This window comes from Paralichthys olivaceus, chromosome 4, assembly GCF_024713975.1.
Source record: "Paralichthys olivaceus isolate ysfri-2021 chromosome 4, ASM2471397v2, whole genome shotgun sequence".
Lineage (NCBI taxonomy): Eukaryota > Metazoa > Chordata > Actinopteri > Pleuronectiformes > Paralichthyidae > Paralichthys > Paralichthys olivaceus.
This window is the reverse complement of record NC_091096.1, coordinates 23600576-23619242: the sequence shown is the minus strand read 5'-3', so window position 1 is coordinate 23619242 and position 18667 is coordinate 23600576. Positions and strand designations below refer to the sequence as shown.

At 39.2% G+C, this 18667-nt stretch overlaps 1 protein-coding gene across 2 annotated transcripts; it reads left to right on the top strand.

Annotated features, from left to right (window-relative positions):
- Window positions 1-1273: 1273 nt before the first annotated feature.
- On the top strand, window positions 1274-18399 carry adam28 (ADAM metallopeptidase domain 28). Of its 2 annotated transcripts, none has more exons than XM_069524305.1 (23): window positions 1274-1390; window positions 1681-1758; window positions 5108-5199; window positions 5320-5396; window positions 5671-5749; window positions 5886-5962; window positions 7072-7255; window positions 7334-7396; window positions 7726-7797; window positions 8084-8253; window positions 8972-9053; window positions 10673-10806; window positions 11354-11531; window positions 12324-12413; window positions 13151-13346; window positions 13446-13551; window positions 13715-13871; window positions 14224-14304; window positions 14992-15085; window positions 15184-15289; window positions 15390-15474; window positions 15768-15863; window positions 16937-18399. In XM_069524305.1, the coding sequence occupies exons 2-23, from the start codon at window positions 1701-1703 to the stop codon at window positions 16967-16969; spliced, it is 2310 nt and encodes a 769-aa protein (XP_069380406.1). In that variant the 5' UTR covers window positions 1274-1390; window positions 1681-1700; the 3' UTR covers window positions 16970-18399. The 2 variants fall into 2 exon arrangements, with proteins under 2 accessions (XP_069380406.1, XP_069380405.1); XM_069524304.1 differs by having other exon boundaries at window positions 1342-1390; window positions 1517-1758.
- The last annotated feature ends 268 nt before the right edge of the window (window positions 18400-18667 follow it).

Sequence of the window (18667 nt, the reverse complement as noted above, 5' to 3'; positions counted from 1 at the left end):
TCAGTCGTTTTGTTCCACCAAATATCCGAGTTTGATTGAGCGTTCTACAGCATTTGAAGTGGAAAGTAAGCTCTGATAATGTCCTGCAGTTCTATTCCCCAGTCAATGACTTATGAACATGTGAATGAATGGTAAATGGTTAATGTACTGTATTTATATGGAGCTTTTCCAGTGATATCAACCATTCAAAGCTCCTCATACACACAATCATACAGCACTGCCGCAGCAATATAACCTTATATGTTCACATTGTTTTTATATATTTTGAAAATGAATTAATATCAAGAGGGGAATTGGTCTTGGTCACTGATCCAATCAGAGCTGGTAGGTAGGGAATAAGATACACTCTATTTCTATCTATTTATTTTTACTTTCACTTCATGTTTTAGTATTCCCTCCACTGCCTCCTGGTTAGTAGATGACTCTCTCTACATCTCGAGCCTGAGCCACCTGCAATTATAGTAATAATAGTATTATTAAAATAACTAACACCTCTTTTATGTGCATGTGAGCGTTGTTTTAAAATGTGTAGAAATAATATCAGTCTGAGGTTCAGTCTGAAACCAGAAAACCAGAGGTTGTGTTTTCATGGCTCAGGAGCAGAGGGTCACCACACTCACAGTGAGGCAATTGTTCCGTCAGGTCATGGCCTCATGTGAACGGAACATCGTGAAATGAATGAGCATCAAACATCTGCACAGACGTACGTTTTTCAGCAGGATTTAACTGAAATCAACAGATTTCTACCGCACACGAATGATTTCACGTGTTTCTAAGGGTGCTGCCGCTTCTTCACCAGGCAGAGAAGCAGATCTTTAACATAGTAACCAGAGATGAGTGTTCACCGATTGTGTCTTTTCCCTCAGAAGCTGTTGCGATCCTGTGTGTGTTGCTATTTTCTTTGTATTCCCTGTGTGTCAGTGGCTTTAACACTGGAAGTGCCACCAAGACACAAAACTGATTGTGAGGAGAATCTATGTTCTCCTTTAGTAATGATAAGAAACTGTGTTACTTTAACTCCACCATGCTCCACCTCCTGAACCACACACACTGACCCCGTGTCCTGAATTGTCCCTGTCCACTGCAGAGGGAGCGTGCACATTGGCCTTATTGTCTTCGGACACTTTGTCTCAGCTGTGACTCTAAGCATGTGTTCAGTGGGTGAGGGACAGACGGGAAGGGAAGGAGTGTTACAAGTGCTGCGGATGGAGCTACATTTTTTGGTTTCTATATTTGGTAAAAAATTGTGAAACTTTATGATGCAGTGACGACAGTGTGACAAGGTGATGCACGTGGAAATTACCATATGGCTTAACAGTCAGACAGTGAGTCAGTCAGCCACAACTCACAATGAGTCAAAAAAGTGGCTGAAGTTTCATCCAGCACAAAGGTAAGAGAGTCAGAAAATCCAATCCAAATCTATGTCTTTCTCTAGATGACTGTTGAAAATGCCGAAAGACTGTAAGACAAAACAATGTAGCCTCACAAGTATTCTTCCTGCATTCCTCAAAAGTAGCAGGGGCCTGCTCAGGCTGGTTGTGAGTGTGGTTTTGAAGTTGTTGTCAATGAGGAAGTAGCAGTGACAGCTGCAGGAGGGCTGGCAAAGGCGTGTCAACAGAAACGCTGCATGCAGGTAGGCAGCATAAAGCCTGATCACAGCACCGATCCGCTCTGTTACAGTGACTGTCTGCACTCGGACAATGACACCAACTCTCCTATTGTGGATCCTCCTCTTAAATGCCTCGCTCGAGCCCTCAGGTAAGTCACTGGATACTGTTCCCTCTACTCAGCTCATTGGCTAATTAATAACTAAAGCCTGGGGTTATCCTCGCTCAAAGGTTTTTAACTGGTGTTTCTGTTCCTGTATAGCAAATCAGATGTGTTGTTCATCACAGAACTGCTCACAGCGTATATGTCTCGCAGATTAAATGCATAGGATTGTTCTTTTCAACATTACACATGCTGCTTTCAACCTTTTTATGAAATACTATTTGTTTCTGCTTGGCTGTGTTTCCCTTCTCTACACTCATACAGTCTGCTGTTATCCTTTAGTGATAATAACTTTGTTTGTGTAAGATACTCAGCCCCAGCGTGTGAGAGTGTGTGTGTGTGTGTGTGTGTGTGTGTGTGTGTGTGTATGTGTGTGTATATATGAAATGTTATCATAATGCATGTGTTGCCACCACCCTCTCAGGTGCCACTGTGCACCTGGTAACCGTGACTCAGAAGGACATAGTCATTTCCTTTCAAGCTGCCTTCATAAACTGGAAAGTACAAGCTTCGATTAGGCCATGCCTTCATTGCGATGCGACGATATCCGGTCTAAAGGTACAGGATGTCAAGAACCTTATCTGGAAAACTACAGCACAGTCGATGCTGCAGAAAGTGATGTTTCAGTTAGATGTGTATCTAGTTAGACGTATTATGAAATCTGCAGACAACACAAAAAGAGAAGTCGTTATTTTGTCTGAGGGACAGTTTGACTCATTAACAGACAAATATAAGACAGAAGAATGAAAGGTTACAAATATAAGGTCTTGCTTAGCAAAGACAGCCTGGTCAGAGGGGCATGGATTTAGTTTTAGGTGATTTAGGTGAAAGGTATAAAAATAATATATATATATGTATAAATATAATATATTATCATGTTATGTAATCTTAAATAAATCCACCAGCTTTCACTTCTTCTGCATGTTTTCAGGTAATCTAATAATGATCTTTATCTAATCCAAGAAAATATAAGTATGTTGTTACTGTTACATTTAAAAGCATCTTGCACATAACATGATTAAATTGGGTTTTCCACATTAAGAGTGTGGTCTTGTCTGTGAGTTCCAGCTCTGTGCTTTATATCCTTATATTTGGTTTGTGGATAGTGTCTGCAGGTATTCCCTTCAGGCTGCTGACAAATCAAACCGTGTAGAGCACCATGTATAGACCTATAGACTGGTTGCTCTGACCTCATATGAATATCAATATCTTCAACAGTACAGATCTGTCATCTGGTCTATGCATGGTGGCAGGATAGCAATAGAGAAACAGAGATTTTAGAAAGAAACCTGAGAGTGTGAAAGTGACAGATGGATGGGTTAAGCAGGAAAATCCCTTAATTATTATTACTACTATTGTAAGAATAGGGTCCAGACCTGCTCTATATGAAAAGTGCTGTGAGGTAAGTTCCTCTTTGATTTGGTTCTATTTGAATGAAATCAACTTAATCTGACTTTCAGCACAGGTTCATTGAAACAGCAGGCGACATGCAGGGAACAACGTTAAACTAATCTGACCTCAAGTGATCTCTAATCTGCTGCAATGTTTATTGCAACAGTAGAACATGTTGGTGTTTGGCATCTAGGCTCTGACTTAATCACTCCCCCCGATATGATTACATAGATATGATGGGAGTGATGAGCAAATACTAGTAACCCCCCTGTCGGAAACTACCGATGGATGCTGGGGTGGTGTCGGGGCTGAAGCAACTGGCAGCAATACTGACGCAGCAGCGGGACAAGCAAAGGGAGTGATGGCAAATTTCCTCTGCTTAAATAGACTACCTGATAAGGTGGGTGTGTATTATAGAGGATGTGGAGAGTGAGGTATGTCTCGTGATGTATGACACATGATTGGAGCAGTGCAGCTGGAGTTGGCTGCCTGAACTAGTTCAATTCAATTCAATTCAATTTTATTTATATAGCGCCAATTCATAATTTACATTATCTCAAGGCACTTTACATTTAAAGGTCAAGACCTTAAAACAATATTAACATAGAGAAACCCAACAGTTCCCACAATGAGCAAGCACAGGCCACGGACTGGGTGAGCCTCTCAGCTTTAGAACGTGTGGTCATCCAGTATGCACATGTAGCCTAATAGAGAGAAACCTTTAGTTATTTGCTTATTTTACTCCATCTTACTTTTCTATTTTCTCAAATTCAAAATGTCAAAGGAATAGCTCAACATTTTTACGAAACATGCTTTGTTGTTGTTTTCCAATCTCATTTGTTGTATATGCTTTGTTAGTAGGAATTACAAACAAGACATGAGCAGGTACTGACAAACAAGATACAACATGTTCATCATGGTCAGAAATGCGGATGGGTGGATTTTCTTATAAACTTCAAACTGAGTCTAGCTACCTGTTGCCCTGTTTCCAGTGTCTGTGTGTTGTCTGTACAGTATTTCCTCCAGGATTTTAACACATTTGATAAGTATGGTGGGGTGCTACTTTTGGAACCTGGTTTTCTTATAACATAAACAAATCACAAAATAAGGAAAATCTAGATGAAAATCAGAAACACTGTAAACAAACCACTTGGCAGTATGTATTCTGATTTAAAAAGGCAGATCAACCAGATGTGGGATCAGGTGGTCTGATACCATAGAGTTATCCACTACAACCTTCTCTGTACAGGGCAGAACGATGTTTACATATATCTCTCAATCATCCAAAATGTCCAACTATTCCTTTCATAGCAGTATTTAAAGCCAGATATAAATGAAGTGTCTACTGGTAACGGCATGGACAAAACACTTTCTGTGTTATCTAGATTGGCAAGATACATATTCAAATACCTCTACTGAAAGTGAGCTATCATTTCAACCTCACATAGAGGAAGCCTGTGTTAATGGTTGGGTTAACATAGAATAGAATAGAATGCCTTTAATGTCATTACACAATGAAGCATGGCGAAATTACAGCAGCTACCACTGAAAGGTGGATTTAGTAAAAAAAGAAATAAAATATAACAATAAAAATGAAAAAAACACGTTAAAACTATACAAAATAGTGCAAAAAGAGGTGTCAAGGGAGGTAGTTGTGGTTGGATTCACATGATGTGAAGGAGACCACTGTTTTTTTTCTGTTTCCTACATGGTCGCTGATGGTTTCTTCTTATCTCATCTATCTTTCGCTAACCTCAATAGCACATGAAACTTCTATTAACCATGACTGCAAATAACCAAGATGCTTCTTCCCCTGAACAGTGATAGGAAGCAGTCGGTTAACTGTTAGACCAGAGAAACTCTAACTCTTCATCGTACACCCCATTAAATTAGCAAATTCTTACCTATATTACAAAGTCGTATAATGTGTGTTTTATCTTAATAGAAAGCCATGGAAGCCATGGGTTTGAGGAGGTGAAGGACTATGAGGTGGTTCGCCCCATCAGACTTCACACTGTCAGAAAAAGACAAGCAGAGGTACGGAACATTATTTTGTTTTCTGTGATACATTTGTGTGATGTTCTGTCAGATTGTGATGTTGGTGAGGGGAAATTGAAAACTTCCTGAAAGCACAATTTTACATTTATTTTTCCACAGTACCTCAGACCACAGGCAATAAAGTATGGAATGACGGTGGGAGGAAAACATATTGAAATGCAACTAGAGAAAAATGAGTAAGTTTTTGCACAGGCACGACTGTTTAAAGTGTCAGGGACAAAGGACATGAGAAATATGTAATCTCGTGTTGAAAATGTCAATGTTTTAAGCAATGCTTCTGTGCAACTTCCTGGTTTTACTTCCACCAAATAAATTTGCTGTGTGTTTCCAGGTGTCAGAGATTAAGGTTATCATATCTGTAGAGAAAATCATATCTGTGTAAGAATACAAACACGGATGTGGCACAGCATGGCATGATGTCCATTCATTTTTACATTTGTTCATCCTAAGCGAATTACTCACCAATGATTACACTGAGACTTATTATCAAGAGGATGGGACTCAAGTCACCACAAGCCCCGATGACATTGTAAGTATTTGCATTCGTAGGCAAGTTTCACTTCAACACTCATAATGTGACCTACTTTGTACAGACAATTGTGATGTCTTGCAAATGCTTTAAAGGTTTATTGGAATATTGTCATGTGATCGTTCTCGTTTCCCAGGATCACTGCTACTATCATGGGAGGATTGTGAATGACAGCAAGTCATCTGTTAGCCTGAGCACTTGTGATGGACTCAGGTGAGCCCAACATTCAGCTTTAGTTTTAAGTGTCATCATAAACTCAAAACCATGCCACTGACATAAAAGCATCCCATAATAACACCTTATTCACATTACAAACAAAATGAATGGAGATATTTTACCACATTATTACATTATTGGTTGGATTAAACCTCAAAGAATGAAGCCAAAGTTTCAGCTTGTACTAAAGAATAAGTTAATGATGTTCCACATTGTTTAGTTTAATTTGAACTGAAACCTTTGTTAATTGATTTTTTGGTGCTTTTAATGGCAGAAACATGTTCTAACACACAACGATATTAATGATATTATCAGCTTTTGGGTTTAAACTTGACAGCAAACAGTAAGTTAACTACTTATCAAGGCAGTGCTGACATGTGATTTCATCCACCCGGCAGATAAAAGTACTTTTAGCTCTGTTTGGCTCTCTACCGACTCCTGAGGAATAGATCTGTCTGCTTTAAACGCAGCTTGTTGCTGAAAGAATGTCAGGAGGTTGATAGGAACAACAGCTGTGCGGCACAAAAACAAAACAGTAAGCTGAAAGATGCTAAAAGCCAAAATGCAAAATTGTATACAAAATTGTATACAAAATATTAGTTAAAGACACTTTAAAATGGAGCTGACATTTGAAGTTAGCTAGTTAGCCTTGTGTAATATTCAAGCCTATTGCTCAACATACCACAAAGAGGCATTTTGTAAAGGATCAGCCAGAAAAATAGGGTACTTTCTTTGTTTTTTTATTTCTCTTCTTTATGAGGTATTCTTTCCGTGAGAAAGAGCTGTGCCACTAAAACAAAGGTGGCAGCTTGTCATAACATTACATGTTGCAAAACAGGTCGAAAAACAGGTACATCAATGTTCGATATGCCAGCTCACGTCACTGACCATCTACGAACACGAATAAACATAAAAATAAAACTTTATATTTAATGTTTCATATCTGCAGTACGATTATCACATAGCTTTAAAAGAAAGGAATGAAAAGGAAAGAAAAAATATCACCTTTTTGTTCCACTGAATGAGGTGTGACTTAACCATTGGATTGTTTTTACCTCGATGCAGTTGACCATAGAACTAAAAGAACTGGTGTGATCTTTTTTTAGGGGTTACTTCAGAACATCTGCCCAGAAGTACCTGATCGAGCCCCTGTCAGGAGACGATGAGGGTGATCACGAGGTGACGACGTTCACGGAGGCGAACTACCCTCCTGCAGTGTGTGGTGTCACCAACACCAGCTGGAATGACGACTTTGAACCCCCAACAAGCCGCAGCCGCTCCAGAGCAGCGGTAAAAAAACATTACTTTCACAACACTGCAGTCCAACATTAACTAATATTAACTAAAATATATTCCTTTCCCCTCCAGGGTATATCGATTGTCCAGCAACAGAAATACCTTGAGCTCTTCCTTGTTGCTGATAACCGTGCGGTAAGATACAAAGTACACACAGAGATTTTAAAATATTCATTTAGGGGTGGCTGTGGCTGAGGGGTAGAGCGGTCATCCTCCAACCAGAAGGTTGGAAGTTCAATCCCCAGTCTTCCCATCTGCCAAAGTGTACAACCATTTACCATTCATTAAGTCAATGGAAATTTACAATAAGCGTAATTGTATTTATAGTTTTCTGGCTAGTTTGTTGAACTTTTTGAGTCAATGAGTCATTGATGATCGTTTATCATGCCGGTAATTCAAAATGAATCAACTGCTGACAAACAGGAGACGTGACCTTGCTCTAACATAATGACATGACGTTTCAGTATGTGAAGATGAAGAGAGATATGACAGCGCTGAGAAAGAGGATATTTGAAATTGTCAACTTCGTCAACATGGTGAGTTGGTGCTTGAATTGCTGTTTGTGGTCAAAATTGAAGGCAGAGATGACTCATGTCCAATGAAAGCTCTTCAACAATTTGAGTTTGACTGCTTTTTTCTTATCTCGTCTCGAGATAGTATCAATTTTATTTCCCTTGGTGTGTTCAGAGGCCTTAGGGACCTTGCAAATATAAGCCATATTCAGCTGTGATAATAACCCTATAAGCTTCAGCATGGAATGAACAGTGGAGCTGTTCCCTTTCTCCTGTTGTCTCTGTGGTGATCTCCTGCTGGTGTTTGCAGGCCTATAAGCCCATGAGGACCTTCATTGCTCTGGTGGGACTCGAGGTCTGGTCCAACAGTGACTTGATGAGCGTGACCCACCCAGCCGGGGCCAACCTGGACGCTTTCATGAGGTGGAGGAACTCTGAGCTGGTCAAGAGGAAGAAGCATGACAACGCACATCTCATCAGGTCTGAACAGCCTGTAGAGACCAAATATTCTCAAATGTGGGAAAAGCTGGGTAGTATGAAGAAAGATGTTGTTTTAAACTGTTGTTCTCCTACTGATATAGAGTCACAACTCAAAATTAGCTGAGTCAGCAAAGGGAATAAAACGCAGCGATCTCTGGGGTGGCTCTGTCCCCCTTTCACATCTAACTAAGTTAAAAAATATATACTTTGAAATAAATGCAGTGATCTCTTTCTCAACATTAGACTTTGTGAAACAGGTTCTTGTTTTCCCCCTGAAACCAACTGCAGCTGACACGATTTGTTTTGTGGTTAATCCAGATCAGATCTCAGTGTACTGAAGTTTCCACATGATGCTTGTGTAATTTCCTTCAACGTGCATATCAGACTTTCACACTAGATACGATGACACAAATCTTGCCCGTTATTTTCAAGTTCAGATGTCTCAATATGCTGAACTAACGTGACTCTTTATAGCGCCAGTTTAGTTCATGTTAACTTGAGACACCGTCCTGTTACAAAAAACCTGGAAAAGTTGTTGAAATCAAGATAAAATTAATTATATGAGAAACCAAATAAAACTGCTTCGGCTAGATTTCCTGTGAATAGAGAAGATTGTTCAAATCTACATTGAGAGTGTTAATGAAGAACTAGATGGATGGAAGAACTGTGTTGATATTGATATGTCACCATTAATAGTGTTTCTCCTCTTGTGTTTCAGTGGCATTGACTTTGAAGGATCAACAGTGGGACTGGCTTTCATCGGGACTCTTTGCTCTGGTCACTCTGTTGGGGTTGTTCAGGTGAGACTGGAAGTTATATTCTGTTATTTCGATGGTATTATCTATGTCATACACTCAGTGAAGAAGCTCATGTTTCTCAGCATGATGGTAAGATAGATAGATAGATAGAGTACTTTATTCATCCCCGGAGGGAAATTAAGTTGTCATAGCAGCTTGTGTATCGGAACACAACAAAACACAATGCAATAGAACAAAACAAAACATTGAGGTAAAAAAAGAACAAAAACAGAAACACAAGATGAATAGGCAGACAAGTAGTGCAGGTAATATGATGATAATAGTAATGATGATATGATGGTAATGTTATTGTTAGACAGTATATAAGAATATTAGTACAGTATATATTTATATATATATATATATATATAGTATACAATATAACATAATATATATTTATATAGACAGTAATTATACCAATATAATAGCAGTATATAGTAATAATGGCAGCAATAGTATATATATTAATAATAATAGTAGTAGTAGTAGTGATAATAATAATATAATAATAACATGTACACATGTATAAATATGTGTATATACAGAGAATATACAGAGTATGATATAATATGATATGATATATAATATATAGTAGGGTATAAATATAAGTAAGTGACTATACAATATACTGGCAGTGTAAGAATACGTGGACTGGATGTGCAAAAGACAATATTATTCTATAAAATGGTCTGTAATATTAAAGTGGTTTAAATTAACACACGTAGTGTAGTGCAGGGTACATGGTGCAAAGGTGACAGGTATGTTAGTGCAGTTCTGTGATGGTGGCTCTGACAGAGGTAGATGAGTTGTAGAGTCTAACTAGCACCATCATCAAGTACAAAATAAAAACAACTTCGTCCAAAACTTTGGTCAGTGTTGTCCTCGTTACTGAGAAAATAACAATTACACATGACTTGCTTACTCCCTGATCACAGTTATTAGTTATAGGGCTAGTTATATAACTTTTGTTAATGTAGATAGAAACAAGGTAATATGGGTGTGGCCTCTCTGAGAATATCAGGGTCATCTCTGGTTAGCACAGTTTAAGAAAACTTCTGTTGCCTGTGATTGTTATTTTCTTCTATATGAATCTATATGAAATATTGATTGTTAGTTCCTCTCAAATATTCACACAGATACACACTCCAATACTGTATGTTAGCAGGTCCTACCTCACAGAGCATGGCTCCAGTCTTGTAATTCTTTGGAATGACACAGCCAATCATTTTTCCAACTAGGTTTCCTATTATTAGCATTGGTATGAATATGGAATAACTGCATCTTACCTCCAACAAGGAGGTTATATGGTCACCTGTCCATTTACTGGTTGGTTGAAGGACTCATTAATTGTCAGCTTTTTTCACACGCTCACATGAAACTCTTCCACTGTGGTCGAGCACAAGTCTAGACTGCTGTGGGAACAGAGGAACTCTAAACCCAACAAGCCTCAACATCATGTGGTCATGAAGTCAGTTCAACAAAGTTGGCTGAGGAAACAGATCATTTATCATGTGATAGCTGTCTGACCTTTGTGTAGTCTTGATTTAAACAGATGTAAATTACTGATAAAATCAACATTTTAAGAGATCCTCTCTTACAACTGGTGTTCTGTTGCCTGTCAGGATCACAATGACCGGGCCATTGCAGTGGGAGCTACACTGGCTCATGAGATGGGCCACAACCTGGGCATGGACCATGACGACTCCAGTGCCTGCTCCTGTGCTGGAGACAGCTGCATCATGGCTGCAGCCCTCAGGTAAGAATAATAATTTGAAGGTGTCAGATTAAGGCAGATCAGACACAGACAGAGACCTTTAGGTTTCACAAGCATGTAATGACATCGTCTCTGCTTGAGGCCCACGGCTCGAGGCCACATCTCCATCCGCAACTGTCAGCAGTGTGGTGGCATTATGGGTAAAGAGGAAACCATGATTTGACAAGAAAAAAAAAATGTTGTGCTGCAGCAATTTTGATTTTTTTACTGTCCACCGTGAGTGCAATGCTTAAGCAGAGCATCACATCTTACATCTCTCAGTAGGAAAAGTCCAGGTGTGAAAATAAATACTACTACTAATAGTTCTGCTGGATATCAGGGCCCTTGTGTTATGCATCCTGACTCCTGTCCCATCAACTGAACTTTTCATCTCTTATAGTCAAAATGTTTGGTGAAAAAAACCCCTCTAGAAAAGGTTGCATCCAATAACAACATTTTCTGGATTGGATGAAGAGGGTTGACGATCAGATGAAAAGATACATGAAGCAGAGACTGTATTAAACAGAGTTTATCTGCCATTCCTCCTCAGCTGGAACGTTCCTCGCACTTTCAGCAGCTGCAGTGGCAACAACTATGAAAGGTACCTGATAAGCCGCAGCCCCAGCTGTCTGCTAGACAAACCGGACTACATGACTGTGGTGGCTCCTGCCGTCTGTGGGAACGGCTTCAGGGAGAAAGGAGAGCAGTGCGACTGTGGCACAGTGGAGGTAAAGAACAAGCACTGACAGCGGAGTATCGACCTCAATGTCTGACACAACATCGTGTTGTCTAATCTTGACTAATTTCTGGGAATAAAGTTGCCTGACATGCACTAACACATTGAAGGAGAGACAGTGTGTGTGTGTGTGTGTGTGTGTGTGTGTGTGTGTGTGTGTGTGTGTGTGTGTGTGTGTGTGTGTGTGTGTGTGTGTGTGTGTGTATACAGTATATACTGTATATATCATCATGCTTACATCTTAAGCAGCAATGTGCAATTTAATTATTCTGCTATGAATAGTATTTGGCACCAAACACTTATTGACAATAAGGTAGAATTAAACTGACAACAGTTTAGTAAAACAAGTGCTAATTTTCATTGTGAAGTAAATTCTTTGCTGAGCTGTGTCCTGTGTTCAGACATGTCTATGGCCTCCGCTGGTATTCAGGAGATGTTTGGTTGCCGCTGGCCACAGCTTTTAAAAACATTTTAATTATACCGAACTGCACCGCAACCCCCAACGTATATCTTTTTTATAATGACCCACATATATTATGGTGCACAAACACAAACAGTAATAAGGGAACTTTATTGAGCAAACAGTAATGTAGGATCATATATCCTAGGTATTTAAAATAAGAAATATTTCTCTGTCACTTTCGTGTCTACCCAGTCTCACCTACTGTAGATGTGTTGTCAGTGCCAGAGAGCCCAACCTTACAAACACAGATGACTAAATGAAGCCACCATGAGGCACGAGGGTTGTTTTAACAAGACAATCACCTCTGTGTTGTCTTTATAGGAGTGTACCAACCCATGTTGCAATGCTACCACCTGTGCTCTGAAGGACGGCTCACAGTGTTCTGACGGTGAATGCTGCGAGAACTGTAAGGTGAGTAAGAAGCAAGATGTGCTGTTGTACTTGTGGCAATGGCTTTTTCCTTCTTCTGACAGTATGTCCTTTGGTCTGTCACAGCCCTCTTGTGGGAATATGAGATATTATAAATATTATAATAATAAACTTTATTTATATAGCATGTTTAAAACAGAGTTTACAAAGTGCTTTGACAGCAGAGCAGAAGGCAAATACAAGACAAATAAATAAAGCGATGTGACATCCACACTGAGGTGGTTGAAAACTATGTCACAAACAAACTTCACATAAAGATAGTAGAGGGACAATTAGTAAATTAAAAAAAGATGACCTCGCAGTAAAGGGGTTTTAAGAAGGGATTTAAAAGAAGTATTTGACCTGAGAATAAATAAATAACCTTCTCAAATTATTATTAGTTTCTATTTTGTTTTTTTCATATTATTTTATATAGTATTATTGTAATTTCTGTAATTGGAGACTTTTATTGTGTTTAGTTGAATTTTATTAGTCCTTGTACATTAACTAATTTTACTCTGTATGCGCTGGATGTCTACAGGAAAAAAGGCTAGTGTCTGTAACAAGGTCACCATAGCAACTAAAAAGACAATGTCAACATGTCTTTTTTTTATATTGTCAGACAATGGGTCTGTTTTTTTCTGGTTCTGTTTCTTTCTCTTAAATAGGGAATGAAAATCAAACCATTTTTAAAACTTTGCTCAAAACAACTTTTCAGGTATATTTTTTGTGATCCACAGATCCTGCCTCGCTCCAGGGAGTGCCGCAGGAAGCAGGATGATTGTGATCTGGCAGAGTACTGTGATGGCAGGAGCAACGAGTGCCCAGAGGATGTGTTCGCTGTGAACGGCATCCCGTGTGATGGAGACCTGGGATACTGCTTCAACGGCCACTGTCCGCAGAGGCCAAACCAGTGTGTCAAGTTTTACGGATCAGGTGAGTGTTCTTTCCCCATGTGAATGCTGCACTGCTGTCACATTTAAATAGATTATTAATGCTACTATCTTACATGCTTCCTTACATTACATACATCAGGTGCTAGAGAGGCTAGAGAGAGCTGCTACAACCACAACACCAGAGGAATCTACTACGGCTTCTGCAAACGTCTCTCAAAGGATCAGTACATCCCCTGTCAGGAAGAGTAAGTCTCAGCCAAACACACAGTCTGACAGTTTCTCTGTTTTCTTGTTTCATGCACAGAACTTTCAAAATAAAGCATTTGCATCACAATTCAAGATGTCTTTACATTGGATCATTGGCTTTGAAGTGAATCTGAACATATGTTGACTCTCTTTTCTGTGCAGAGACAAGTTGTGTGGGAAGCTCTTCTGTCACGATGGTAACGAAAACCCAAACTATGGCCGCATGGTAAGGATCGGGGATTGCAAGGCAACTTTCTATGACGACTACACTAAAGACTACGGCCAGGTCGACACTGGGACAAAATGTGGGGATGGAAAGGTACCAGGCTCTGCTGTGTGTGTGTGTGTGTGTGTTTTATAAATGTATCAAATTAATAAGAATAATTTGGCAGAGGGCATAAGAAGGGAGGTTCAGTAAAATATAATAGAATTACAATCAGAATCAGGTCATCGTCAGTGTGGTCAGCAGGGACATTCAGGACGGACCAACTAGATACTTCCTATTGTTTAGTTAGCAGGTTTTTCTGACCGCTGCATCACAGTCAATCAAGAAATTAACGTAAATCCACTTGTTCAAAGGTTTCAGTGCTAAGTCCACAGTGTGTATCACAGTAACCAACGTCTGAGGAGCCAGATAACTAACAGCGAGTGTCTTGTTTCTGTTTTTCAAGGTGTGCAGCCAGAATCAGTGTGTGGATGTGGTCACAGCTTACAGAAACACAAACTGTTCTGCAAAATGCCCAGGCCACGCTGTAAGTGTATCAAACCAGCACTGTTCAGTTTAGTTTTTATTTCACACTCTTTAACCCCATTCACAATATAATATAAACCACTCACCATCACTTGCACTGTTTTTGTAAAAAATGACTTTTTGCACATTAGTGTCCTCTGAATAATTCCTGTTTTATAATGTATTATTCCATATATATGCCTCTCATTATGAAATCCTCCCCTTTATTTTGACATATACCAACATACCATTTTTATATTCATATCATAATGTATACTTTTTTTGTAATTGACATATATATAAATATAAACACACACATACAATCTTTAAACTCATATTCAATTTGAATACCATACGTGCCTATATACTTATATAAATCTACATACGCATGTGTATATACATATATGTTTAAGTTTTTTTCAATATCTTTTACATATACATTTACATTTTCATGAAATCATACTATGCCACTGCACTTATTTTCATCTGCAGTGAAAGGTTTATATTATATACATATTCTCTGCATTTTAATTTAATTTAATTTTTATATTTTCGATTCTATTGCCTATTTTGTTCTATTTTCATGTGTTCTCTTTTTTTGACTATCTGCTGCTGTAACGGCCTGAAGCTTATCTTATCTTCTCTTTAAACCTGCTGCACGGTATTATATTATATTGGGTGATATTCACGTGTCCTTGCGGCTCTTCAGGTGTGCAACCACAGGAGTGAGTGTCAGTGTTTGCCTGGGTGGATGCCTCCTTCCTGCAACTCAAAAGATGAAGAGTTCTCTTCTCTTTCTACTGGTACCTACAATATGTGCACCTTCCCACAATGAATGTAGGATTTGAATCATCCACTGATGCATTCAAACAAAATTGAATTGTATTGGTTTGTATTGCAGGAGCAATTGTTGCCATATCAGTGACAATTATACTGATTGTTCTCGGTATCATCCTCGGTGTGACTGGGTTCATCTGGAAAAAACGGCAAAGACCCATTTTGCCAACGTAAGTGATGCTCACTCTGTCGCAGGTCTCAGTGAGGCTGTTTCTTTCCACTTTTGTGAATGCCGAGAGCCAGCAGATGAAATCTTTGTTTCTATGACAGAGCAAAGACCCAGAGAAAGCAGCCAGCAGTGGGCATGTCCATTCAGCGTGTCAACGAAAGGCCAGCTCCTGGTCAAGTGCCACAGGTAATGAGTTGGGCTATAACAAATAGGGCTAGTCAATAAAACAATTTCAATGATTATTGCAAAAAAGTCCAGTATATAGTGACATCATTGTGCAAGTAAGGAGATATAACACATAGTTGATCTTCCTCAGATTTGTAAAGGGCTTTACAGTTTACAAAGTGTCCATCGCTGCTCATAAAGAGTTTAAAACCACAACCTGTTACTGATATCAACATATGAATTCTTTTGTCTTGATATTTTTATTCCAGTCCTATAATAACCAACTGTTCATTTCATGTCCAAACAACTTTCAGGTTGTAAGGGTGAAGCCGAAAGCTCCACCTCCTCCTCCACCTCCAGCAGGGAACAGACCTAAACCACCGGGTCAGAACTACATGGCTGCACGTCAGGTAACTCAGCCACACAGGTTATAGGTCATAGGTCATATGTGTTAGAACACCACAATGTTAAATAAAAGGGGATCAAAGTGGCACCAGCAGAGATTCCTGAAAATGTTGATTTCAATTTATACACAAAAACTGGTGGATTAGGAAAGCAGAGTCTGAATTAGTTATAGTGACAGAAAATACAAACTACACTGATATTAATCTACAGCGACTGTAGAGATTAAATTTGAAATAATGAATAAAATGTATTGCCACAATGAAAGGTGAAGACCCTCGTGATCAAAGTTGAAAAGGAGTGTGGCTACATAATATAGGAAAAACCCTTGAGGGCCAGCCACTGGTGGTGGTTGATGGGATTGAGAAAATGTTGAGGATCTGAATGAGAGGAGATGAATAGACTGGACCTGTGGTCTGTACTGAGAAGCAAGTTCACTATCACACCCTGGATATCTTTCCGAGATCAAGTTCTGAGTGCATGTGAATAAAAGCGCCGGTTTACTCCATATGAGCAATCACAGACATGGACAAGTGTACTGACAGTGGAGCCTCCTCCTCCTGTGAAGGAGTTTGAGGATCAAAGTATTACATTAAAAAATACCGGGAGGAGCAAACACATTATCTAAACTAAAAGAAACACAGTTACAGCTGCTATATTCAGGAAGGACAGCTGGTAAAACTGAATGTGTAAGTCACGGAGCCCAGTTGACAAATATATATATGGAGGCTGTAACAAGGTAAATCTGTAAACTTTCTACCCCCCCTCCAAATAAACATTTAATTTCATAGTATAAACCTACTTAAAGGATACAAGTATTAAACTAGGTCTAGTTATCCCGTGATTCCCCCACAGAGGTTAGTTTGATAGCACTGACGTGATTGGCTGATTAGTGTTTACGGTAATCCATTCAGATTTCACCATGATCTCAAACAGTCAGCTGATTAGAAGAGGCTGGGAGAGTGAAAGAGAACTGAGGATGAATCAGACAGAGAGAAAGATTGAACTCGCTCTGAACTTCAGTTGTACTTTGTTTAGTCGTTCAAACATATATTCTTTTTAATATAATTTTGTCCTGCAGGCTCTGAGGCCAGTTCCTCCACCAAAAGTCTGATGTCTGACAGTGCCACCTTCAACCAGACCTGGGGAGACTCACCTTTGTCCACTGTCTCCACCAAGAGGCTCCAGGCAGTCCCGAGGAACAGAGACAGTTCATATTGACTGAGGGTGCTACGTGTTTGTACCAGTGATGTGCAGGACTGCAGGAGGGACAAACGGAACTCTACATTGTCACTTCCATGTACTGCCAGGGTATTACAGGGAATGCACCTTTTATTTTGACTGCACTTTTTTTATACTATAGTGTTGTGGGTTGGTGCAGCTAGAAACAGAAGCAGCTCTGGCCTTAATCTGAGCCACACCAATTTACACGTGTTCTTTTATTTTGCAACAGAAACTATACAGAATGTTGCACAAAACTGGATTTCAGTGTCAAAACCTTTCAACAGCAGCAGTACTTTTTAAATTTTATGTTGTTTGCATCAACTTTTGCCGTGATGGTCTTAAGATTTATGGACAATTTTCATGCAATGTTATAGAAAACTAAGAAAAGAAAAATGTTAGAGTAGCATATTATAAAACTCAAAAGTTTTGTAATACACTATACATCTTCAGTTAGAGCTCAGGTACAGAAAAATACTGTAAAACCAGGACAACTGGATAAATGTTAATTAGTTCTCTGTAGTTTCTCTGTAAATGGTGTCCTCAGGTAATAATCAGGAGCTCCTATTAATGCATAATATAATTACTTAACACTTCAATTCCGTAAGTTTGACAGCTGACAGTCCGGATATACAGCGTGTCTTCTGCTGCAGGTTCATTTCTAAATGAAATGTCTTCATGCCATCTATGTGTTGTTGTGTCTGCTTCACATAAACAAAAACCCTGTGACAGTGTTAGTTGCTCCTAATCAATATGCTTATTACTGATTTAGTTTGTGTAAATAGGATTTCGCTGTACACCTTTGTTACACTGAATTGGTTCACTGTGTGAACATGTACATAAAACAAACTGTATGCAGGTTATATTTAGTACTAAGTAAGAACAAGATGTGGTGTATTTTTCCTCTCTGTGCTTCAAGGCTAAAAACAGCAGCCTGAATGTTGTAGCATCACGAACTCGGGTCTTGTGAAAAGTGAGGGAACAACAAGCAGCAAGGTTTCATACGACTACGAATTACAATTACTAGCAATTAAACAAATCTCTGGAAAACTAACCCCCATGTTCTTGCCCTGCTGTGTTAAAGACCACTATAATCTGGGTGTTAAATATCACCCTTCCCTGCTTTAACATCCTGCTATTGAGCAAGGCATTAACCCCAGACTGCTCTAGAGGTGCTAACGTCACATCCAAGCAAGTGTTTCTTGAGGTTGTCATAAATACAGGTTTGTAAATAATGAACAAGTGTGAATTCATATTGTGACACATGCATTGTTTGTGAATATGGACAAGATGTTAATTAAACACTTTTGTTTAAATGAAAAACTTCAGGTATTTTTCACGCTCTGATTATATTACTGGTACTTTGGGAATTGTTCCACTAGATCATCTGCACTGACAACTGCGCCTCATGCTCATGCATAGCTCCTCTGCTTGTTTCCTCTCTCTATCCTCATTTGCTCATCAATTAGTAGGAGCTCTTTGCCTGTGTACTCTGGCTCAAACAAGTAGGGGAGACCATCGAATTGTCCACATCAGAAAAAGATTCAGCCATAATAGTTTCTATCACTTCAATCCAAACTCCTCTCCAACT